General features: G+C 37.9%; 1 protein-coding gene across 1 annotated transcript; it reads right to left on the bottom strand.

Annotated features, from left to right (window-relative positions):
* Window positions 1-1,972: 1,972 nt before the first annotated feature.
* Window positions 1,973-25,739, bottom strand: LOC107695871 (hepatocyte growth factor-like). The gene is made up of 18 exons (XM_016495948.1): window positions 25,616-25,739; window positions 19,123-19,267; window positions 18,696-18,808; window positions 18,124-18,238; window positions 14,886-15,028; window positions 14,601-14,721; window positions 14,399-14,517; window positions 13,827-13,992; window positions 11,554-11,687; window positions 10,739-10,832; window positions 8,705-8,841; window positions 6,938-6,970; window positions 6,337-6,448; window positions 5,280-5,354; window positions 4,415-4,552; window positions 4,228-4,334; window positions 2,930-3,072; window positions 1,973-2,832 (listed from the first exon to the last, which is right to left on the bottom strand). The coding sequence occupies exons 1-18, from the start codon at window positions 25,677-25,679 to the stop codon at window positions 2,650-2,652; spliced, it is 2,142 nt and encodes a 713-aa protein (XP_016351434.1). The 5' UTR covers window positions 25,680-25,739; the 3' UTR covers window positions 1,973-2,649.
* Between the last annotated feature and the right edge of the window lie 341 nt (window positions 25,740-26,080).

Here is a 26,080-nt window from a genome sequence, read left to right on the forward strand (position 1 = left end):
TATCGTCCATAGAGAAGGTTGTATTCGTCAGCTATGGTTTGCCTGAACACAACCTGCTGAAAGCAAATCGACACACACACTTGGTGGGTTGAAACATCAGATCTGAGCAAATGGAAACCATTAGGCCATGGAAAGTAACATTAGAATATCAAATTATCAGCCATTTTTCATTTAATATTATTATGTTATTTAAGTATTATTTATATAGTATTGCTTTTGTTCATCTTTTGTAAGTCACCTTGGAGAAAAGCATCTGCTAAATGCATAAATGTGCATTTATTCTTATTACTTATTCATTATTTATTATTATTACATTTATTCTTTATTAACATCTGCCAAATGTATAAATGTATTAATATTTTGAATAATTGTTTTTAATATTTGTAAAATATAAAAAAATATGAAATTTTGTAGTCATTCTGTTATGTGCTTTTGTCATTTTCTTTAGTTGTTATTTAGCTTTATTTTTCCATCTAATATTAAGTTTATCTAATATTTATATTAGCTTTTATACATTTTAATAGTTGTAGTTTTAGTTAACAGCATGGTGAGTAGGAATTACAATATTACAAATTACAGAAAAAAATACTTAAAAAAAAAAAAGGTTTAATTATGTACAAATAAAACAAAAATGCCACAGGTATATTTACTTACATTTTAAAAGTTGAAAGTACAAAACAGACTATAAAAATAGTGTTCAAAATAACAGCAGCCTAGATATTCAATATTAAGACCATTGATGGCAGCAGCGCACAAAATCACAAAACCGGTGTTAACAATACAAAACAAGTGTTTACAAATTACAGAAAAAAATACTTAAAAAAAAAGGTTTAATTATTTACAAATAAAACAAAAATGCCACAGGTATATTTACTTACATTTTAAAAGTTGAAAGTACAAAACAGACTATAAAAATAGTGTTCAAAATAACAGCAGCCTAGATATTCAATATTAAGACCATTGATGGCAGCAGCGCACAAAATCACAAAACTGGTGTTAACAATACAAAAACAAGTGTAAAAATTGATAAAATGTAAAAAAAACAGGCACCTTATATACATAGCGAACATAATATTTACAATAAATTTCCGTATTAAAAAAGGCAATAAACATTAGTTAAAACAGTTACCCTGCCTGTTGTCGACTGTATTACTCTATTTAGTACTGCAGTTTAATTAAGTATCTTTGCACTCTTGGCTAAACTTTGACTTAAAAGACCCTCCACATGGGCGACGCACACATGTGTGGCTTATAAACCTTCGGGGAGCCGTCTTTGAGTCGAAACACACTGTATTGAACCAATATTTTCCTTTAAAGACATATCGTCCTTTTGTTTTGTTTACAAATGTTATGTTTCAAATGTACACGCCAGATTAAACACAATAAACACTTCTGGAGGATGAAATGCCATGACTTAAGTCGATCTATAAAATATATCAATAAATACTTCACAAACTGCGTATAAAATTTCGACAGATATATTACACCATGTGAAAGCAAAGGCCTTCAGATGTTTGTACTTTCAGATCTATAAGACCTACAGATGTACAGAGTGACATTAGCACTCTTTAGAGTGCAGTACACGAAACAGCCCCAAAGGGGCCACAGAACGCTCCAAACTGGAGTAAGGCAAGGTGCGAAATATTAGAATGTCACTGAACCCTTCTGGAAGTGTGTGATAACATCCCATTCAGGAATGAATACCGGCCACAGTGCAGACTGCCGATTCGTGAAGTGGTTGATGTTGAAAATGGTGTTTAGAACATCGTCCTCATAAGTTGCACCTAAAATGCCTTCAAAATGACATACAATGAAGAAAATTAGTCTGTGAACAAGTGATAATGTCTGAAAAATGCACCCCAGTGGAAACAAAAGCTCCGTCCTTGTCTGAAAACGTTGGGTTATTGCCATCTTCAAGTATCTCCAGGGAATGACATTTAGAACATCTGCTCTGTATTAGAATGTCACTGAACCCTTCTGGAAGTGTGTGATAACATCCCATTCAGGAATGAATACCGGCCACAGTGCAGACTGCCGATTCGTGAAGTGGTTGATGTTGAAAATGGTGTTTAGAACATCGTCCTCATAAGTTGCACCTAAAATGCCTTCAAAATGACATACAATGAAGAAAATTAGTCTGTGAAAAAGTGATAATGTCTGAAAAATGCACCCCAGTGGAAACAAAAGCTCCGTCCTGTCTGAAAACGTTGGGTTATTGCCATCTTCAAGTATCTCCAGGGAATGACATTTAGAACATCTGCTCTGGTCTGAGACAAATATGTTTCTGTGGATTGACACCACAGTTTCTTCTAATTGCTTTTCTTTCGTCATTTATCCATCTGTCCTTAATTTATAAGGGCTAAATCACCAGCCACAACAAACTTCTAGAGAGGTCAGAAGTTGTCATTTCCTCCATTTGTTGGTTTAAAAATAATGTCTGATGTCTGATTTTCACAGATTGTTTGCGAAAACATCAGATATTCTTGTCTTGCAACCTTTCCATTCCAGTGGTTTTCATTTAAGCTAAACTCTGGCCTCCAAGTTGTTTGTATACGAATCATACAGCAACCATGGTCTTCATGTTGTCGTTGCAAAAAAACGCAATGCACCATAAGTTCTATTTACCAAATCTGTGGAAAATATAATAATCTAGTCACTTATTTCCAAGTCTGAATAGTATTTGAAGACTTTGCGGATCCATTCAGCGTAGAAGGCCACGTTGACGAAGACAGCAGGACGCCTGGCGACGGCACATCCGCGGCCGTTGATGCTCACACCCACTATGACCTTGCTCTCTCCTTCCTGGCACACCAATGGGCCACCGTAGTCTTTCTGTAAGAGGTGAATCGATAAAAATAAAGGTTACACTCATGAAACAAACACCGTCATCTGAAACGATACTCCTCAAAAACCAGGATCTGATTCGTACCTCACAAACACCTTGGTCTCTCTTGCCTCCAGCGCAGATTTTGGTCTCTGTGATGGGCAGAATACCCTTGTGGCTTTGGGAACACCTCTTGTTGCTGACAATTGGAAGTCCCACCATCTTCAGACTGCCCTCATGGCCTGTGCCTAACAGAGAGGTCAAAGGGTCAGTTTTAATAGAAATCTAAAGGTCTGGAAAGGTTTGAATGCAAAAGCAATTCTCTTTATTTATTTGGCCCTGTATCTAAATAACTCAACACGGGTTTGGGAAAATGAGTTAAATATGAGCTAAGAATGTTTGTTTAGTTTGTACTAGTGTGTATTTGAATGATGATTAAAATAGATTCAGATTAAATATTTATTTCTGTATCTTGTTCTTGTTCCACAAGATACAAACATGAACAAAAGATGCCATAAGTCATTGGGATTATTATCAAGACAATCTGAATGCATTCTAGAGCTGTGTTTTGAAGACCGGGGTTTTCAGATTTGATATTTTTTATATTTTGTACTGCCATTTTAATAAAGTAAATTCCCATGTGGAAAATAAGTAAATAATTAAGTTGATAATGTAGTGTAGATTAACCATAATATATATTTTAATTTGATCATTTATATAAAAGACATGAATTCTATATTAAATAATTTATAATATAGAATTAAAAAAATATTAGCATTATTTATATCAGCACTAGTTCGAAGGTAAAAGGTATGAAAAAACATATCTGCGTGTATACACACACAAACATATGTGTGTGTGTGTGTGTGTGTGTATACACGCAGATGTTTTTTCATAAATTCATATATTAACTTTGAAAGCCTAAAACAAATACATTCTAGGGCAGTTTTGAGGTGGACAAAGAGCAAATAGAATTGAATATACCACAGTACAATAGAAAAGAGTTGAATAGAATGGAATCAGTAAAGAATAATTAACAATGGACCATTGCACTTTGGATAAATAATAATAATTGAACCCTTCAGACTCTATTTTGTTATTTTGCAATTTGCATATTATAACCAGAGAAATATGTAGTAATTATTTAAAATACTTTTTTGGGGGGAGTGGGGTTTCCAACCAAAAAATAAAACTGAAATTAACAGTTTAACAATGATTACATTTGTATGGAAAATCATAATGAGATTTTGATCGAATTGATGCGATTAAGAATTAAGTAATAAAAAAAATAGGCATGTAACCATTTTGCTACAATTAAGTCTTTATTCTGATTATTGGAAATAATCACATTAATGGTGCACATGTAAATGTAGCCAATGTTGCAGAATAGAATAGAATAGTACCTTTAGTGTCTCCCCAGCCATACATGAGGCAGTAGGTGCCTTCTGCAACAGCACATCCTGCGACAGGAAGCAGCACAGTTCGCACATGCTCAGAGAGAGGGGCAGGCCTGGGCATAAGACTATGAGTTACCATAAAGATGGTTGGATGGATGAGAAGATGAATGGGCAGATGGACAAATGCACTTACGTTGCGAGTTTGAGCAGGGCCAAGTTGGATCCCTCGGGCCCGCAGACCACATGTGCGATCTGGAGACCCTGTGTGCCGGTGGACACGTTGAGATGAAGAAGCCCCACCTGCACGGTGTACTCCGAGAGGTCAGGAACGCTGAGGAACGCGCAAGAAACACTATATATGCATATATGTCAAGTACAGAAGTTATATGACAACTAAAGTATGCAACTTAAATATCTCAGTAGAACGGTGATAAGTCATTTGAGCCTTCTGAAAATATATAATCTGATGTGGATCGCAGACAGAGCGGAGAAGACTTTCTACAAGCGTGAGATATGTAAGTTGGCGAGCATCCCTGGTAAAGTCATCTCCAGTTCTGATCAAGGCACAGAGGTCAGTTCTAGCATCCAGCCCGGCCTGTGTCTTCATGCGAAGCATAAGATAGCTGAACCCAACAGGGAGCGGATCTGGGGAATGTAGAGATGATCTAAAAGCCAGACACACTCGTTCTCCTTCTTCTTCTGTTCCTTTTTTCCCCTTCAAACTAAACAGAGCCAGCAGGTTTTCACTCAAGTACCACTGAAGCAGATCCACAGGCGTATATCATGCAGCCGAACACAGAGTCTAAACAGATGCACCACTGACAGAGCAGAGAGCCATCAGTCACAACTCGAGCGGATCTGTCACTACTCTCTCTTAAACCGGAAACTCTGGATCCGCACGTCTCATAGAAAACATCAACTGACAGATGGGAACACAAGGCCGGGACAGGCCAGAATCATGCACGCCCAAGAATGAGGAAAACTCAAATGTGGTTGTATTGACAACAGAGAGTAGCTAGTTAATAGTGGATGTAAGATGGGTTGGATGGAAGGATTACCAGGTAGAGAAGCACTGTTGATCAGTCAGAACCCATTCTTCTCTGATGAGAGAGCCACCGCACCAATGTTTGTTCCTGCAGGAGGAGAACCAATTAGAATGCGTTGTTATGTGTCGTTACTGTCTCCCATGCTATAAATATTACATATTTTTATGAATTTTCTAGATACTAAAATGTATTATTTTAGCCAAATATCCTAAATCATAATGCCAAAAAAACCCAACAACAATATTTTTGTGTTCCAAGTAAGTTGCAAATGTGTTTAACCTTTTTTTTTAAAGACATTCAGCATGTACAAACCAAATAAGTAAATTTGACATTTTGTAAATTAGATGTTATACTCATTCTCAAACTTCTGTTTTTTTTTTCCAATAGAGAATGTACTTTTCCTTAAATTACAACACTATACTATACATTGTAGAAGGTTGTAACCTGCAGCTGTACCTAAAAGAGCTTTTTACCTGATTTAACCTATGAACTTAGTTTTGTAGGTATAAATATCTAGTTTAGTCATGAAACTCCATATGGTTTACATGCAATATGCTAGCAATCACTTCATTTCCTACATGGCACAAGTCAAATGGCCCCTGCTGATTTTGAAGTCTATGATATTGCCTGCTCAACATTTAAAAAGTCTGGTTCAGTTAGTTCTAAGCCGGTCCTGCATCATGCTATTAAGATTTTCTCTGAAACCCTCCACCTCCCCTAGCTCCCCCTGTCTAGATCTGCCTAAATCAGATACATACTTGCTCTGCAGCAGCATGCATAGCAGAACTAGTCCACCAAGACCAAATTCTTTAACATTGTCATGTCCATTAACATGCTAAAACTGTTCCAAGAGTTGTCATGAATGAAATAATGTATTTACATTATTTCATTGATGTTATATAATATTTGGACTTGAATAAAACCAGTTAATTTATGTTACCATTTTTTGTGTATATTTAATATTTGTTTAAAACACAGTATTCTTTTTATCTTCATATTTGCTTTAAATTATTTAGGTTGACTTAGATTATACACAATACTTCACACTGATCAAACAGGAAGTGTGTACCCTTTCTGAATGCTGACCACCCAGCTTCCATCCTCTGCCCGCTGCACCTGCATCCCCCCAACAATTCGCGTGGTTTTGTGTATAAAACAAGATGGTTTTGGTCCTCCACCTGCTGAGAGCAAAAGACATAACTGTTAGAGAAGACTTCATGAAAAAGATAATACAGTAAAAATATGCATTTTTTGAAGACATATTGTATATGCACTATAGAATATCATAGTCAAGTGGTTTCATGACCCAGAACGTTGAACATAAAAACACAAAACTGCACAGACTCAATAATAAGCTAAATTAATAACAGGCTGGAAAAAATGTAAATGTAAATGTAATTATGTACATTTTGTGAAAGCAAAGCAAATGAATCAATCAATCTATACAAATCAATAGGACACTTGTGCTATAGTTGTTGCATAGTGCTTAAATGTTTTATTTAATTTTTATATTATTTATTCTATTTATTTTTATTTTATTATTTGCATTTAGCACATTTTTTCTTTGGTGCCTGTGACCACAAGAGGTCAGCGACCCACCAATTGAGAACCACTGTATGGTTATTATCTGCTAAAAAAACAACAACAAAAAAAGAATCATTTTAACTTACTCTTTTGATGGTCATCCGATGACACTGACTTACCTGAATAATAAAGACATTAAATGTTAGTTTGCACTCAAAACCAGCAACGAAATATTATAATGAAACATTTCACGTGCATATTACGCATTGTTAAAAAAAACTTTCAGACAAATTCTCATTAATTAAAATGGTGATATTGTTGAAACTTAAAAATAATCTAATATAATTTGGATAAACCTAAATATAATCATGGAACTATACCCAGAACATGTTTCCTATTATGATGATGAATGCCAAGCCTGCACAAACAGCAACTCATTCATCATCAACATGCACTAGCAGACCATGACAAACGTGCCTGAATGAAACACAATTATAAAAATCCAGCTGCAGTGACACAGCTGCATGGGCACAAAGATGACGAGGATTGCATCTGTCTGGCATTGTAGTGTGATGCCGCGTTCGAGGAGACAATATCCACAGACACAAACTCAATACATAACATCCAACAGGCTTTGAAAGCTACAAATGATGACAAAATACCCCTGGCATGGAGGTCGAGACCCTGTCTGTCATCATAACCCGAGTTGTGTGCCATTCAGAATTAAACTGAGAATGTGTATTACATTCCAACTGGATTCCTGAATTTGAAATGAGGTTGTAGAATGTAGTATTTTAAGGAAAGGAATTTAGGGAAGTGGAAAATGTACTGCATATTGAATGAATTAATATAACTAACTAAATATGTAGTGCTATACACTATATTGCCAAAAGTATTGGGACACCCCCTTCTAATGAACAGGTTTGACTACTTTCATAATTTCCATGAGTACAAATCTTCATTTTTAAGCATATAATGATATTCTAGGGAATTGTGTGCTTCTAATTTTATAGCAACAGTTTGGACAGGACCCTTTTCTATTCTAACATGACAATCCCTCTGTGTATAAGGCAACGTTCAAAAAGAAATGATTGATTCAGTCAGTGTGGAAGAACTTGACTGGTCCAGCTGAACACCTCTGGTGTGACTTTAAATGCAGACCTTGAGCCAAAAACTCTCATCACCAAACACCAATGACTTGTACATACAGTATATGGACAAAAATATTGGGACGCCAGCCACCCTTCTTTAGAACAGAAAAAGACACTTCCAAAACTGTGGCAACAAAGATGGAATCATAATTCATGTACAGTATTTAAAAATTGTATTTCTATCTCTGTTGCAACAATTACAGTGATTAATTATTCACTGTAATCTAAAATTACTGTAGACATATGTACAAGTCATTGGTGTTTGGTGATGAGTTTTTGGCTCACGGTCTGCATTTAAAGTCACAGGTGTTCAGCTGGGATTAGGACTTGGCTTTCTGCAGGCCAGTCAAGTTCTTCTACACTGACTGAATCAATCATTTCTTTTTTAACGTTGTCTTATACACAGAGGCATTGTCATGTTAGAATAGAAAAGGGTCCTGTCCAAACTGTTCCTATAAAATTAGAAGCACACAATTCCCTACAATATGCTTAAACATTTGTACTCATGTAAATGACTGAAATAGTCATTAGAAGGGGGTGTCCCAATACTTTTGGCAATATAGTGAATGTAGTTTTTAGGATGGATGGATGGATGGATGGATGGATGGATGGATGGATAGATAGACAGACAGGTAAAATGTTGGCAAACACCAAACCAGAAGCCAACCTGAACCAGTTTGAAGATTCATGCTAGTCTACACAGGTCTTTTAACCAGGAAAAAGAGGAGAAAAAGAGGAGAGAAACAGGAAGTAGGAACTCACATTGCTCTAGTCCGCAGTAGTCCCAAGGAATGGAGGAGTTGGACGTGTAGCACCATGGCCCGTGCTTATCTCGGTCTGGATTCCTGCACAAGTTCAACTCTAAGCCCGTGCTGGCCTTCGCTGACTGCAAGTCTCTCCTACACACACACAAAAACAAAGAACAGGAAATCAGCTACTCAGTTCAGAGAAACAGGCCAGCACAAGAGGAATGGAAATGTTGACTCGTATTTCGTTGTGTGACAAGATGTTCAAAGAAGGAATCATATTAATATCATCCCTCCACCACCCATAAAAGTTTGAAAGTATGAACTCAGAACAGTCGCTGCGGCTCTGCGTATTACACCACCTGTCCTCAAGGCTACACACAAGCCAGGCCGAAACTGCACGCCAAGCGACTTCTACAGAGTTGACTTACAAAGAAAATAAATCCTAGAGCGAGACAGACAGCCCTGGGATCGCAGGGGCTGAAAACCCAGAGTGAAAAATGTATAGGAAGCAAAGAGTGATAGAGTGGAGAGGTAAATTCTCATCCCCGGTGACCAAGCCAACGTTGAGTTTTCTCAGAGACAACCTTTCGAACCCATGTGAGGCAGACTCACTGGCTGGACGCCATTTGAAGAAGCTGATTGGCTTTGATCTGCCCATGTTTTGAGAGCGGGGGACAGCACTTACTGGGGTCAGAGGTCACTCCTGCAACATGTCCATCTGTCTGTGCCATTTTGGCTTTTAAAATTCCTGTAAATTAAGTGATGTTAACAGCTGAGGAACTACAGGATGCTGAGCGAGCTGCTTTATGGGGCATTTGTCTCCCGTGGAACAGTGTGTGGTATTTTCTGTCCTCAGTGTATCAGTGATGAATATGAGCGGCCCGGCTCGCCCTTCTCTGTTTGTTATCACTGCCTCAGTTCTCTTTCAATGTTGTAATACTGCCTGATAACCGCCTTCAAAACAAACTCAACATCATTGCTAATAAATGACTTCTACAAAGAAAACTGGCTCCAAGAGTCAACAGGATCCCACGAGAGAACAAGAGTGCAAAAAAGCGCTAAATATTTCAAAACCTAGTGATCTGCCTCCCTGCCTACATAGACAGCTGTCTCCTAAGACGGCATCCTAACTGGAATGGAACATCGTGAGTGACCAAACCCCAAAGTATACTTCGGCCGCCCGCGGTCGTGATGGTCCGCACACTGTCCGCATGACGTTATTGTCATTACCGGCAGGGTCTGTGGAAGTCCGCGGAAAATGAAGTACACCCGGGCCTTGATTTGAAGTGCTCTACACAGTCAGGTGCCATAAAAATAGTGTTCCATATGTAACAGCACAAAACACTCACAACTGATTTCAGTACAGGCAATGCAAGATGAATGACACAATACTCAATACACAATATCTGTTAATATTATGGATAAAATACACAGATTTCAGGTAAAACAAAGGTCTTTTTTGCTATTTTTTATTGATTACTTAATATTGAGCATTGGATTACTGATTTTTTTGTAGTATATTATATCAACATTTCACTCATTTGCCAGCCATCTTGGATCTTTTCACTAAGCACATTGCATAATTAACTACATTTCGGAACAGATTAGCATTGAAAGTGTTAACAGTTTCTTAAAATTTTAGAAATTTGTCATTAAGAAACAAACATTGATTGATACTGTATTTTGAATAATGAAGGGGACGTGCTCCCTTGATGTTTTTTATTTCACAGATATAGTGAGGACTAATTATCATATAATTAAACATTTTATTGACCTGCATTTATTATAAATCTATTGTTAAGAAAGAAACACAAAGAAACTATTCTTTATTTGAAATTTCCAGTGTGTCATTTCTGTAGTGTCATCAAATAGATTTTCAAAAATATTGACTGTGACTATGTTTCCAATTAGGTTATTAGGGCCCTATGAAAATGACAATGGCAGCCAGTGGTTTTCTTTGTACACTGGAATAGTAAGTATTTTGACTTTGAAAAAAATGACACATGGCAGCTTTAAATGGTTTCAGTGATTTCATGGAAACATGTACCTGAATGTGTGGTCGGACCACAGCCCACAAGGAATACCAGATCTTGTTTTCGACAAATTACCACGGTAACTCTCCCCGTTGTCTTCATAACATTCTAGGACACAGATAAAACAGACATAAAGATAACAAACAATGTTAACATGTATATACATATGCATGTACCTTCAGTAAAATCAAAAAATTCAGAGCTCCATGTTTAGATTATTTATGGATTTGCTGATTGTATCCATGCTGTCATGAAGTAAGCATGTTTGAAATAGCATTTTATTAGTGGGGGAGGGCCAATTTCACGTCAGGGGCCACTTTACAATTGGTGGTTGGCAAACATGTAAGGGAAAAAAGTTTTTGTCTGTGCCAACATCTGACTGAAGTTTGAATGAATCCAGAGAGGCACTGCCCTGTCTCTCTGACCTGAAACCACAAAGGGACGCTTCTGGTGAGAAATGTGTCTTTTGAAACACAAAGCTGGAACATTCATGAAAGAAGAGATTTTTCTAACAGGATGGATTACACAATTTGTACAGACAAATCTTTTTCTTTTAGGACTGTGCTTGTGTGACACAGACGAAGGGGAATGTGAGGGTACCCAGAACAAAACCACACTCGAGCAGGGTGCCAGATCTTTACAGGCAGTCTCCATACGTCCATGATGGCGCCTGTGCGCAAAACATCTTTGTCTTTCATCATTAAAATTCTTGTAAATTGTGATGAACTAAGCGTTTTGGAACAACACAATTCATTGTGTGGTTGAATATGGTTCATGCTTCCTAGCTATGCGGTGTGTGTAAGTGTGTAAGAAGTGTGTGTGGGCTCACCTGTGCTGTCAGAGCTCTCTGAATCACATCTGGGGATGTTGGTACAGAAAGCTTTGTGTACTTTTGGGTCTGTGGTGAAACACCAGGGAATTTCAGAGCCATCGGGGTTTCTGCAAAAGTTCTCCTTGAGATCCCTGAGTGGGACACAAACAATTTAGCAAAATAATTTTTGCATGTATATTTTTCTTGCTTATTCTTTTTCAGAATGTTAGGACCGATTTAGGATCAGTCAGATGTGAACAAACCCAAATCCTAGGATCAAAAATCCTAGAATTTTTCAAACATTTACAATACTGTATATTTGCAGTGTTTTTCCTGGAAACATAAAATTGAGCATCATTGTGAAATTTTAATGTACTTTTTTATTTGGTCATTAAGTTTCCTCAAGAGTGCATCATAACCTGCTTGTATGACAGTGTTAAAACAGAAATAAAACTGTCACACTGATTCAAAACTCTGACTAAATTATTCAAATGTGATGTTTTATATATTGAAAAGGTTTATTTAAAATTAATGCAGGTAAATATTGCTGTACTGTATATTGTTGAAAATGATCATTTAGCAAGAAGCATTGTAGAAAACATGCCTTCTACGATTTTTTGTTGTATTTTACTTTATTTCATCAAATAATCTGAATCTAAAATGGTAAATAAGATTCACCATAAGGCTGTAAGAAATATAGGTAACGCTTTAGTATAGGGACCAATTCTCACTATTGACTAGTTGCTTATTAGTGTGCCTATTTTTAACATATTGGATGTTTATTATTACTTAATGTGGAATATTCTGCATGACCATATTCTACATTCCTAATCCTACCCAATACTTAAACTTAACAACTACTTTACTAACGATTAAGAAGCAGCAAATTAGGAGTTTATTGAGGCAAAAGTCGTAGTTAATGGTTTGTTAATGGCAAGAATTGGACCTTAAAATAAAGTGTTTTTTATTAAGTGTATTTTATATATTTTAACTATATCACCCAGCAACTACCTAACAAAGTCCTAGCAATCACCAGGGGCCTCATTTATAACCGTTGCGTACGCCACTTCCTGCACAAAAGGTGGGATTTATAAAAAACAAACTTGACGGGAAAATTTGCGCACCTGCACGCAAACTCTGACCCATGCGTACGGACTTTTTTCCTGGAGAGAGAAAAGTAATGAAGTAAACAACGATTTTAAATTACAATTACATTAAATATTCCACTCTCATTAATGGAGATAAGCACTGAAATTACATAAAGTCATTACGCAGAAGTTAAACCAAAATTATATGAATTTAGACAGCCTATTTGTAGTGGATGCGCTTGATTACTTTTCCTGTGGTATGTTGTTTTAATGACAGCGAGGAGCGCTATAGGTGCACAATAATTTATCTTTATACTAAACTGCACATCTCATGTTATGAGAAAACATTTTTAGCGAGATCAATGATCAATGATGCGCACTTACTTTGATATTGTGGCGGACACTGCTGGATTCGGTGGAACGGTCTATTGTCCGGTTTGAATAGGACCAATGATAATAGCTTACTGTACAACCCCAGCTGCACAGAGGTGTTGATGTCGTGTGAAGGCATCTCCACAACATTATGAAAAATACCACTGTATTTGAAGGATACAACTTGAAGAAAACGGTAAGATTTGCACGTTTCCTTTTTAAAATACTTTGTCAATGACGCGCAGAGTCAGATAATTGTATTTACACTGCAATAAATATAGGAAATATATTTTTCCACTAAAATAGTTCAAAGATGTTCACCTTATCAGAAAAACTGCATTAATTTAGTTTATTTAGAATTTTTTTAAACAATTGAAATATTATTTGGCCAGTGGAAATGAATGAGATCAACTCTATTCTAAATCATTTTTCTGAGAACTACTTTAAACAGTTTTTTATGGATATTTTGATATATATATTCTAAAACATAACAAGGATACTGGATGATTTTTAAAAATGAATGTGCATGGCACAAATGGCATTTATAGTCCGTATCTCATATTTCCTTAATGTCTTGTACCGTTGACGATGTTAAACATGGTGTCACGTGGATGGGAATATGCATAGAAATGATGTGCAAATGAAATGCAGATGAGGTTATGCATAGAAAAACCAGGCGTTGTAAGCTACGCAAAATCTAGTTTTTCTGCCTACATACACTTTTAGGATGAAATCTACGGAGAGTTTTATAAATGAGACCCCAGAACACCTTATCAACCACACAGAAACATGCTGAGGCGTCCTGAAAAACATAAGTGTAGCATGACTCACTTGCATTTATAGTTGTGAGGTGTGTATGAATGGTTGTGAGGAAAAAGGGCATCCCAGCGTTGACAGGTCACACCTGCAGGGGTCACATTGACTGTACCCCTGTAACCCTCTCCCTGACCCCGAAAACAAGAGGTGGTCACCTCCACTTCCACATCATTATCTGAGTCTGAACGAGGGAGAGAGAATGTCAGGAATTCCAAGCATCAGCATTTGAAAAATGTTTCCATTGGAAACATGCCATGGATGAAATACAGGAGTAACACTTGAACCACGAGATTTATGACGAGTCAGTGCACCTGTACACAATCTCTTGGCTAAACTAAATATCACACACATGCAAGTATCTGTGATAGCCAGGAGAGTGGTTTCCTCCACATGCGTTAGAAACATTTAGCTTGAATTAAACTCAAAACAGACAAAATAAAATAAAATAAAATCAGGCATAAAATGGAGAGATGTTTGGGTCACAGCATAACACAACATCACAATATCACAACAAAACAAAACCAGAAATACAGCTAAAACCCAAATGCAAATGTTTCATAGAATGAAAGGTGGAAAAGTGAACATACCACACACACTTATGTTACAGTACTCCCATGGTGTTTTTTTGTCCATTGTGTAACACCATGGACGCACGTCATTATTGGGATTGCGGCAGTAGTTGTCATCCAGGCCTTTATCTACATGCCTATAAATACAGATACAGAGGAGCATGTTGAAACTTACGCAATTGGTGTGTGTGTGTGTGTGTGTGTACATGTGAATGTGTACCTGTGAGGCTGGTAGGTGTGCTTATGAGGTTTCTGTGAGTCCCATCTCTGGCACTCTTTCCCACTCTCTGTGTGATCCATGGGCCCTCTGTATGTTTCCCCATTACACTTCATACACTCCACTACAAACATGCATGCACACAGGTATTACAAACACCAAATGCACACACTGTCATGCAGACAGTACAACAAACACAAATATACTGACATAAGGTATTCTCAAATACAGATTTGCACAGACACAAAAGCACATATTATATACAGTATTGATGAAGTCATTTCTAACCTTCTGAACACTGGGGCAGCCCACATTCCTGGTGCCGAGTCTCAGTGAGTTCAGTGAAGCACCAGGGTCCACTTGGATCATTGTCCGGGTTTCGGCAAAAGTTCTGACGCAGGTCAAACTTTTTGTGTCTGGCAGGCTTGAAACTGAAAAATCAATATATAGAGATAATAAGAGAGGGAAAACAGTTAAAAATTAAGTTATTGCGATCAACCATCTCTTTTTCAGGGGTGTCCAGCCCTTTTTCTGCAAGGCCACTGTCCTGCAGAGTTTAGCTCCATTTAAAAACACATGAACTAGTTAACTGAGGTCTTCAAGATTACTAGAAACTTCCAGGCAGGTGTGTTTGAACAGGTTGGAAAAGAACGTTGCAGAGTTTCAGGAGCAGGATTGGACACACCTGGTCTTTTAAGACTCTGATTGAATAAATCAGCTTAGTTAGCCTAAAAGATCAGCTTAGACAAGTATGAATTTTGAGTTAGTGCTAGTGCTGGTTCAGCTTGAGAACTGGCATAGCCATGTTGTTCAACAGCAAAATTTAGCAGATGAAGCTGGTTGACCAGCATGGTCATTACTGTAGCGTCTGGACCAATCAAACACACAATATATATTTTGTTAGCTATATTTAACAAATACTCTGTAACACCCCTCACGGAGGGTGGGGCACACACATGGCATGGCCCAGCATAGCAGCTGTGACCAGACATGGTGTGTTGCCCAACACAAATCTTACAGTTGATCACTAGTGCTACTGATTGTTCCTAATATCAAATTGATTACCCTGTTTTAATAATAGCAGTCAGGATTAATTATTCATATTTCCCCATGAGCTGATTCGCTACATTACTGTGAAGCTGGTTGACTCCCTGATGGAGCTAGTTAAGAAACCTTGTTGTCTTTCAGCAGAGGTCCACACCAGGATAGTCTACATTCTACCGGTTGACCAAAATAGTCTACTACAAGGGTGTCCAATACTGCTCCTGGAGGGCCACCTTATACACCTGAACTAGTTTATCAAGGTCTTCTGGATTACAAATAATTCTGAACAGATATGTTGGAGAAGGTTGGAGCTAAACTCTGCAGGAAAGTGGTCCTCCAGTAACAGGACTGACACCCCTGGTCAACCAGGTCCTACGATCCTATATACAAAAAGCAGTATGGATGGTCATCCACAGGTACCTTCAAATCTGCCCTGCAGAGTTTAGCTCAGGGGTCCTCAACTCTGGACTTTGAGATCCATTTTCCTGTAGAGTTTAGCTTCAGCTTGCCTCAACACACCTACCTGGAAGTTTCTAGTATGCCTAGTAAGACCTTGAATAGCTGATTCAGGTGTGTTTAATTGGGGTTGGAGCTAAACTGCAGGACAGTGGCATACCAGGACCGAGTTTGGACACCCCTGCTCTACCTGGTTGACTTGAATCAATCATCTAAATTAGCCTGGACCAGCTAACAACCATGTAAACCAAGCACATTGTGCCCCAACAGATGCTATCTGATGATCTAAATCTGCGTCAACCTAAACCTTTGAATTGATCTGGAAAACTCCTGTTGCTTCTAAAACATCAAAATAAGTTAGAATGGCACCAAATCATGATACGATCTAAACAAAATCCATGCAGAGCAGATGAATTGCTTAAACAACTGGGTTACGAAAGGCGTGCTGTGCTGCAATGGACTGTGTTCCTGCATCTGGATCTTGCGGCTGGGACCACATGAGGCCTGAGATCTCTACAGCTAATGATGTTGTGCTAACAGATGTTAGCCAGCTATTTCTCTCTGGCTGCCAACAGACACTCTCAAACTCTGAATGCAATCTGAACAGAAAATTTTAAACTTTCCTTAATCCCATTTACAACACCAGGAGGTCATATGGGTTGGAAACTGGTCATTTATTGGAAACCTTTCGTTTGTGTTTGTACAAAAGGTTTACATCTCATAAAGAGACATTTCTGGGAAGCAGGTTGCTTGTTGGCTGGCCACCGGTTCTGGAACCAGCACCAGCGCCTTATTGGTAGAAAAAGGGCTTGCGTTTTTTGTCTTCTCAGAGAAGATTTACTTGGTTCTCATCACCTTCTCTCTGATAATTTTCTGCTGTCTCCCCATTTGACTTGGACACACTGTGCTGGTGGATAGATTGAGAAGCTGAGAGGAAAAAGATCTTATCACATGGAAAAAGGTTCGAAGGGAATCGAAGTCGGAAAGTACTGTTATCCATAGGGAGGAGAAGGTCTGGATTAGCATCTGTGTGCTAGTCTCGAATGCTGCTCGTATTTTAATGTGTCTGCGGCTTTGTGAGCTCAGCTGGAGGGCAGACAGAACATGACTTCAGTCCATAAATCCTCCTCCTCTCGTTCTTTCTCTATCTTTATTTCATTCTCCCACCTCTAAAATCTTTATACAGCTTGTAAGCGGTGTAACTCATAGAGCTAATAACATCTTGGCTAACAAGGACCTGGCAACAATTGACCACATTAACCGGACTGGCTCATGTTCACGCAGTCAAGGCATCACTCCGTACAGTCCCACTTAACTTCTGTTGTCAGAAAGACGACTCTCAAACGACCAGGCCTGAAAGCAATCTCATCTGCAGCGATCGTTGGCAGACAGCATGCTGGCGGCGATTAACAGCTAATGGCTAAGTCTTCGCTAGAAACAGCGAAGACTATTGCGAAAATTGCTAGCTGTCAGAGACCATATGAAAGTTGCAAATGAGAAGTTTACTGAGACAATGAGTTACAGAGGAGTGAACGGTTTAAGAATTCACTATGAATTGCGTTGTTTATTACCTGCAGATATTTACACAGAGTGTAAAAAAGGTAATGCTATTTACACAAAGTGTCAACGGAACTTAAATGCTATTTACTCTGAGTATAAATATTGTTAGATAATGTTTGCACACAGTGTAAATGGCAACAATTAGCATCTTGTTTCCAAGTGCAAACAGTGATAGATGCTATTCACACAAAGTGTAAATAGAAGTGATATGCTATTTATATTAATTTAAATTGTTTGTGCTTTATTTCAATGCACCGGCTGCATTGTTGTAGAACCCAATTCACTAAGGAATCAAGACGTGTCACAATGCAGCATGTCGGCGCCTTGCAATATCCTGTTCCTCCCCAAAAAGCATTTCTATTGGGCGAGACAAATTTTTAGGGGTACTTTATTCGTTGCCTGTCTATAAATGAAATAAAAAAGCTTTCTGGTTTATTTATTTTCAATTATTAAAGTAAATTTTTACTTGTGTTCATGTGGGATGGACATATTCCAGGCTTGACACGTAATTCCAGTCTTTGTGAACGATCTTCTCCCCTTGTAGTTGACACCTGACCCAATTATGCACTCTTTCACATAGTCTGTGGAAAACATACACCACAAAGATATTCATATAATGTGAAACTATAAACGTTGTTTACAGATTACACATTTCGCTGACGTCCTGAGGTGATTTAAATCTCCAAACAAGAGTTTTACTGTCGATTACGGCATAAATCTAACTGTTCAACTCCAGTTCTTGCTGGAAACATAAACAAACGGCATCTTGTTAACGTCAACACTTATCGTCATGCTTTCTTATACTTTGTTAGCTGTTTGCTGCCAAATGTCTCATGCTTGTGTTGTTTACAATGACAGAGGTGATTTTATACATAGGAAGAAGCAATTTCACACTTTAAAACCAGTGATCTAAACAAACATGACTGGCATTTGCTCGGTATTGCAACAAAACATTTCCAGGAAACATAAGTAGAAAGAAATAAAAGTAAAAAGTTAAGTGTGAGTGAACTTCTTCGAAAATGTATTGCAAATATTTACCTTTCTTTTCGTAAAGGTCGTAATTGGGTTTTCGCTCTCTTTTTGCGCCTTCAGAGAAACGGTCGAAGGCAAGCAAGTGACATTTCCTGTTTATGTGGTCAAAATAGAATGCCCTGTAAGGAGGCAAATAGAGAAAACCAAGATAACTAAAGACAACTGTTGGGTCAGAGATCCACCTGGATCAGGGTCTCATTTGTTGAACCAATTGTTCACTCAAAAGTTAAAATTACGTCGTTCAAAAACCTGGATGACTTAATTTCAAAACAACACTGGTGACCATTGACTTCAAGTGCATGGACAAAAAACACTCAAAATATCTTATTTTTTGTTCCAAAGAAAAACAAAACAACATCAGGGTGTGTAAATGATAACAGAATTGTCATTTTAGGTGAACTATCCCTTGTGTGATTACATGTGCGCGTGTCACCTGCAGGACTTCTTGCTCTTGCTGCATTTGCGTGCGCAGTCATCCAGCGAGAGATTTCTAATTCGAGGAGATTCCGGACAGTCTGTACAGAGCAGCCGGCTGTTTTCACTTTTCTGATACCTTTGCAATGTCTGTTTCCTGCACTCTGAACAAAAGAGACAAGGAGATTAAACACAAACACATATGCAGATACTTAAAACACACACGTACATGTACACTCGTAATCTCATACATGTGGTGGGAGCTGTCACACACATTATCAGAAAGGTCGTTCTCAGGAAATGGTGCCATTTGTGCCCAATTTGTGTCTTTGTGACTTAAAACTGATATATTTTGACAGATTTGACCCTCTTTAGAATTTGATATGACAGCACTTTTTAAAATAGTATTATTTTTAAATGTTTGTTTTGTTTTACATCATTTTAATAGGCTACATATAAAGAAAAAAAAATTGAAATTTAAATAATCATCCTCTTTGTAACCTGTCTTTAAAATCATGCTTTTAATTATTTTTTACAATATTCACACTGCCATTTAAAATTTTGGGGTCTGTAATTTTCTTTATATATATTTTTTAAAAGTCTCTTATGCTCACCAAAGCTACATTTATTACATAAAATAGTAATATTGTGAAATATTATTACAATTTAAAACAACAGTTTATTCTATTTTGATACATTTGAAAATGCTATTCCAAAGCTCCAAAGACCAGTCTTCAGTGTCACATGAGCCTTCAGAAATCATTCTAATATGCTGATTTGCTGTTCAAGAAATATCTCTTATTATTATCAATAATACACGCCCTCCTAAAACGGCTCGTTCTAACACGCCCCCACATATCTACATCACAATGTGGGAAGATTTGCATAACACCTCCCAAATGTTCACGCAAAGAAAGAAGGCGTAACTTTTATTCTCGCTGTAGTATTGTTGTTGCCGCCGCCGCCATGCCGTGAGGGCGCTGTGTGTTTCATTGTGTTTGTTTGGTCTTCCAAAAGAGGACGATATCCACTTCGTCATGCCTGGAGCTGATCCGTGCTGGTCGCTGAGGAAATACATCAACTTTGTGCTGTGGATCGCCGGATCGGCTTTCACCGTGAACGAAGCTGTGTAGAGTAGTGCTTGTTGTTTGTCATTTCTCCGATCACAAATGCAGACATGGTTTTATGTTTACGCAGCGCGATGCAACGCAACGCGTAAAAAGACAGTATAAGTCATTATAATCTGTAATTTAAATACGGATTATCATAAACAAAATCCAATGTTAAGTCAACGTTAAATTGGCGTCCACCAAAATGCAATGTCTGTCCGACGTCATGTCCAATGTCAACCTGACGTTATATTGACATCCTGTGCCTGCTGGGTTAGATGTCAAAGGGTCTTAACCCTCTGGGGTCTGAGGTGATTTTGGGGCCCTTGAGATGTTTTGACATGCCTGAAATTTGTGCTTATTTCAGCTACTTATAACATACTATTGGCCAACATGTAATTTTTTTTGTATTCAGCACAAACTGTGCTGCAATAATATGTGAGCAAGATGGATGTACATCAAAGCAAGCGGAGTAAACATAACTAGACTCATCAGCATTTATATCCTTTCACATTAGCAAAATCAGGTTTCCGTTTCTATTTTATGACTGTCTCTTCTGCAGAAATGAATGAGAGGCCAGTGAGTGGGGCCCAGACTTTCATGATTCACTGCACTCTGTTGGTCCGAGGACATTCCCAAAGTCAGCTTACATACATGTTCAAAGCTAACATTATAACTCCCACACTAAAACATCTTCTTTCTAGTGTTTCCTTACACTCTTTATTTTCTGATCTGTACTATAAAATGTTGACCATACAGTTCACCCAAAACTTAAAAGTATGTCATTATCGTCTCCTATTGTCTTGTCAGTGTAGTCTATACAACTCATGCACAGCATTTCAAGTCTTCTGAATCATATGAAACCTTTGTGAGGAACACACTGAAATGTAAGACATTATTCACTGATAATCTTCCCAACAGTGAGCTTTTAACTGGAGAACGGCAGGAACCGAACCACTGAGTCAGAGAGTTCATGCACTTAATGTGTATTTAAGGCTTCTGTATGCCCGTCTGAAGTCTACAAGGATGTTGCATTTGTAGGTTTCACAAGGTTGCTCACAAGTACCCATCTGCAGACCTTAAAAGCACACTTCTGCTTAATTAGTAGTGATATGGACTCCACAGCAAACTACTACTGTACTGTAAGGGCTTAAAGTAATAATTACTCAATAATTATTCACCCTCATGTCTTTCCAAACCCGTAAGTCCTTTGTTCATCTTCAGAGCACAAATTAAGATATTTTTGATGAAATCCTGGAGCTTTCTGACCCTGCATATACAGCAACGGAACTGACACATTTAAGGCCCAGAAAGGTAGCAAGGACATCATTAAATAGTCCATGCTACATTGAGAATACTTTTTGAATTATTGAATAAAGTCATTATTTTGTTTTCTTTGCACACAAAACGTATTTTTGGGTCAGAAAGCTCTCGGATTTCATCAAAAATATCCTAATTTGTGTTCCGAAGACGAACGAAGGTCTTACGGGATTGGAACGACATGAGGGTGAGTAATAAATGACAGAATTTTCATTTTTGGTTGAACTACCCCTTTAAAACTCCATATACTTCAAGCAAAAGCTAAGAACAAACTGGTTTAAATACAGAGTTCTGGCATGAAACTCTAGATGGCGCAGTCCGATAGGTCTAACGCAATCTGAACTAATGACATCATTATCACATGGCTCAGCTGATTGGTTCTCTCCTGTTTCTGTAGCCAATGAGCTTGCTGCTCAACATTCGAATATATGACTAGTGCTTGCTGTAGCAGTTGAAGCTTGCTTCAGAAACCCTCCACCTTCCCCAGCTCCACCTGTATAGATCTGCTACGAGGTGATTCATGTATGCTATATGGGGGTTATTTCATGTATGTTATATTTGCAGCAGCAATATTTCTTACATGCTCACAGCATCATGTTGTGGATGTATTGGCAGTAGCAACTTGCTCTGCTGCAGCAGCAGCAGATCTATTCCGCCAAGTTTGAAACAGCTTGCCATATCTAACTTTCCGGAAAAATAAGGTCCGCTGGTAAACACCTTCAAACTATGATTGGTTCATGGCTCCGTCTCCTTTGAAGTGAAAATCTTTTTTGTTCATTTCTTCTGCTCAGTCCAACAAGGTCAGATGTCCGAGAGTAAAATAAATCACGAACACACTAAAGAGCTGCTTTATAGCAAAAATCGAAAAATTAAAAACTGTCACTGTGTTGCCAAATTGCAGAGCTGAAAAAGTGTGAGGAAAGGACGCAGCACATATTTACATATTCATCCAAATGCTTCTCTCAACACTATGGGTATGTTCGCTTACAGTATACTACTGCATATTTCAAGGTATTTCAAACTTTTTACCCTAAGCAAATAACGAAAAAGAACTTCGCCATGAGTATATTGAGGCCTTTAAGGTCACATCAGCGAAATTTAAGCGAATTCCAGGCTTGACACAAAAACAGGTCATGTGTCCATTGTCAGTAGTGTAGATGTATGAAGCACCGATCTGATATGCTGTTGGTCAGCATGGCAAATTTGCGTGACCAACTTGGAACATGATCGAAATCTGTATGGGGAACTTATTCGCCCTTAGAAGAAACTCCATATCACATGGATTCCTATTGGAATGTCACCAATTAAGCAACAGTAAATGTGACTGCACATTTAGGGTGGCATTTGGGACTCCACTTGACCAGATCATTGCTTCAAAACATTTCAGTTGCTCACAAATTGGACTAAAGAATTTGTTGTAGGAATCACTGTTCAGGAATCACTGAATCACAAATGTTACCAATGAATAACTTAAATTTCAGTCTATTCCTCACACAAATCTATTGATTTATGATACTTTTAAGTTTGTCTAATTTTATGTAGTTTTACGTTTGACGGGCATGCTCACTTCATTTTGGGTGAACTATTCCTCTTAAAATCTGATAATAGAAGTATTCATATCTCTCCCATATGCCGTTATCTCACTCAGCGTGGGCATGAACTTGGATCTGCTCTGTACAGTAGTCCTGGGCCCGGTGCCCTGATTATCAAGTGATTTGATAAACTGTTGAACATCAGCGGTGTAAGGTAGCACTCAGTTTGCTTCAGACACACGCAATGCTGCCGAACTCCTGTGGCTGAAGCGGTTTTGGTGAGAACACATTATTAATGTTTGGACCACATCTGAACACATCTGGATTTCATTGAGCTGCTCCTCAAACATTGATCTTTTCCTTCAGCGCCCCAATTAGACTCCTTTAAATTCCTCTTTCTGGCCTGTCGGGGGCATCTTTATCTCCCATCCTGCTTATTAGATTTGGCTAAATCTCTTCCTTAAATAACAACGGGATGATGTTTATGGTAGCAATGAGGACGGGCATCAGAGAAACATCAGCATTAATGGTTTCAGTCTGACTCACTAATGTCCTTTCCTTTCCTAAAGCTTCAGTAAAAATTTGAAGAAATTCTCGTTCTTTGTTTACGCAGCACATCTGGTCCGGTGAATATTTGCAATGGTGAAATATGGGAGAAACGGCTCTGTCCAGATGTTGCACAGCACATCGATAACGCCCGCTTTAGAGAGTCCATTGACCCCATATGTGCTTTTGCCCATTGCGGGAAATTTGCACTCTGGTAAGGGTCTGTTGCACTGCTGTAGCGCATCTAACGATGCATGTCACTGTTATTCAACATCAATTTCTTCAGTGGAACAGGACTGAAAGCAGTGTATATATTGGCACTTTTATAAACCATTTACAGTTTCAGGCCCTCTCAAGATGATACGGCAGAAAAGTGTCTTGCTAAAAGACACAACAGATTAACACTTGTGGGATTTGAACCTACAACCTACCAGCCCAGATCTTTGACCACTAGGCCACACCAGCCCATATCCTCTGCACTACGTGATGCATGTAATATCTTCAGGCTTCAGTTTATGAGACTGAAACATGAGAAAAGGTCAGTGGATTTGTGTAAAATCCAAACCAAATATACATTAGTGTGAATGGGGACAGTCTGAAAACTATGGCCTCCTAAACATATATTAAAAACCCCTTGGATTGTTTATTTGTATTTTTCATTTTCCACCCAAAAGTTGGGAGGATTTTCTTTTATTAAATTGATTTAAACTCAAACCCCTCAGTCACTCTGTGTGGAGAAAAAGATGAGCTCCTTTTTCAGCAATCCTTAACCTTCCAACTATTTACCATGATAGCCATAGTTTCAACTATTCACTGTTAAAATGTAATCTTTATAATAATATCTTGCATTTCTAAGAGTTTACAGTTTCAACTTAAGTTTCTTCATCAGTAAAGTCATTCAAAGCGGCTGAAAGTGGAACGAATTTACAGCTGGTCATCGTAAACACTTTGCAACAATTAAACGTCAGTCAAAAGTAATAAAGTTTCATTAAACCCAATTTTAGAGCATTAGGAGTCAGAGTTCACATTGTACTTAGTCATTAATATGAGATCTCCTTCAGACAGAGGAAGAATCCTCTTGAATATTTTTGTCATTTTGTTTCATTTCTTGTGAGGTCACTGATGGCTTGTAGTTCCACTAGTATAACTGCAGTAAATAAGGTATTAGATCACCATTAGGGCTGCACGATTATGACAAAAATCATAATTGTCGATTATTCACTTGAAATTGTAATTGCGATTATTAATTACGATTATCACAATTTACATTGAATGATGTTTATACCATTGTTTGATGCAACTGCATGCCGTATTTTTTATATTAAAATAAACAAGCTGAAAACACTCTAACTGAAAAAACTTTAGTGCTTTTCTATAGTATTAAGCCTCAAATGTCAAATATACATCGGATTGGTTTCTTCTTTAAAAAGAAGATTATAAAATTAGGTTAGATTATAAAAAAGTAAAAATATGAATGATATTATAATGTTATACTAAAACTAAAACAATGGGGAAACCCTTAAGATAACACGTAGAAAGTAAAAAACATATCTTAAGCCTGCAGAATAACATAAGTGGACTTTGAACGATTAATTTCCGCTTTTAACGATTACGTAATAATACCATAATTGTAATCGCGATTAGAAATTCGATTAATTGTGCAGCCCTAACATGTTAAGCTTTTGCACGGGAAAGAGAGAGAGTAGCCTACAACCAGTCTTAAATACAGGACATACACACAATAATATCCAATATCCCCAGAATCACAGTTACCCTCAAAATGTGACATCACTTAACCAGATGTAACCACTTACATCACTTAACCTATTTTTCAAAAACAACATGAAGTAGTTGTGAATACATAACCTGATGAACTTCTGTTTAATTAATGTAATATTTCTCAAAGCAATCTAACAGTGACATTTACCTTGTGTTTAAAACACGATCAGTTACTAATCAATAACGCACTATGGTTTCACGTGTGCGTTACGCGTTGGTCACTCACCCACATCCACAGACAGAAAGACGCACAGAAGAGCTTGATAAATCCACATTATGCCCGATTTCATGATTCTCGGTTTGATATTCCAGGATTTGGGATGGAGAGTTTATAAGGTCCGAGCTGGTGCTGCTGCTGGTGTGAGTGATGAACAGAAACGGATCTCTCTCTCTCTCTCTCTCTCTCTCTCTCTCTCTCTCTCTCCACACACACACGCGCAACATTAGCGTTTATTGGCCAGTTTGATCCTAAATTTGGATGTGGGATTTAGCAAAACATAGACTGATGAACGCGTCATTTCCTAGAGCTTTGACTGATAACCACATTAGAGACATGCAGTCTGGCCATGAACTGTGTGTATTAAGTGATGACTAATAATAATAATGAATGAATGAGCTTTTAAGGTGTGAATGTTTTGTGAAACTTCTTGTAAGTAAAATCTGCTTTGTTCGTCATTTGTGTGAGATATAG

This window comes from Sinocyclocheilus anshuiensis, unplaced genomic scaffold, assembly GCF_001515605.1.
Source record: "Sinocyclocheilus anshuiensis isolate Anshui unplaced genomic scaffold, SAMN03320099.WGS_v1.1 scaffold538, whole genome shotgun sequence".
NCBI lineage: Eukaryota > Metazoa > Chordata > Actinopteri > Cypriniformes > Cyprinidae > Sinocyclocheilus > Sinocyclocheilus anshuiensis.

Excerpts from the sequence above, each read along its gene's own strand:
- LOC107695871 (XM_016495948.1), bottom strand. The coding sequence starts at position 25,679 with ATGAAATCGGGCATAATGTGGATTTATCAAGCTCTTCTGTGCGTCTTT. Across the intron at positions 11,688-13,826 it reads CCTCACAACTATAAATGCAA|GGATCTCAAGGAGAACTTTT; the intron begins GTGAGTCATGCT and ends TGTCCCACTCAG. Across the intron at positions 6,971-8,704 it reads CTACTGCGGACTAGAGCAAT|GTAAGTCAGTGTCATCGGAT; the intron begins GTGAGTTCCTAC and ends TTTATTATTCAG.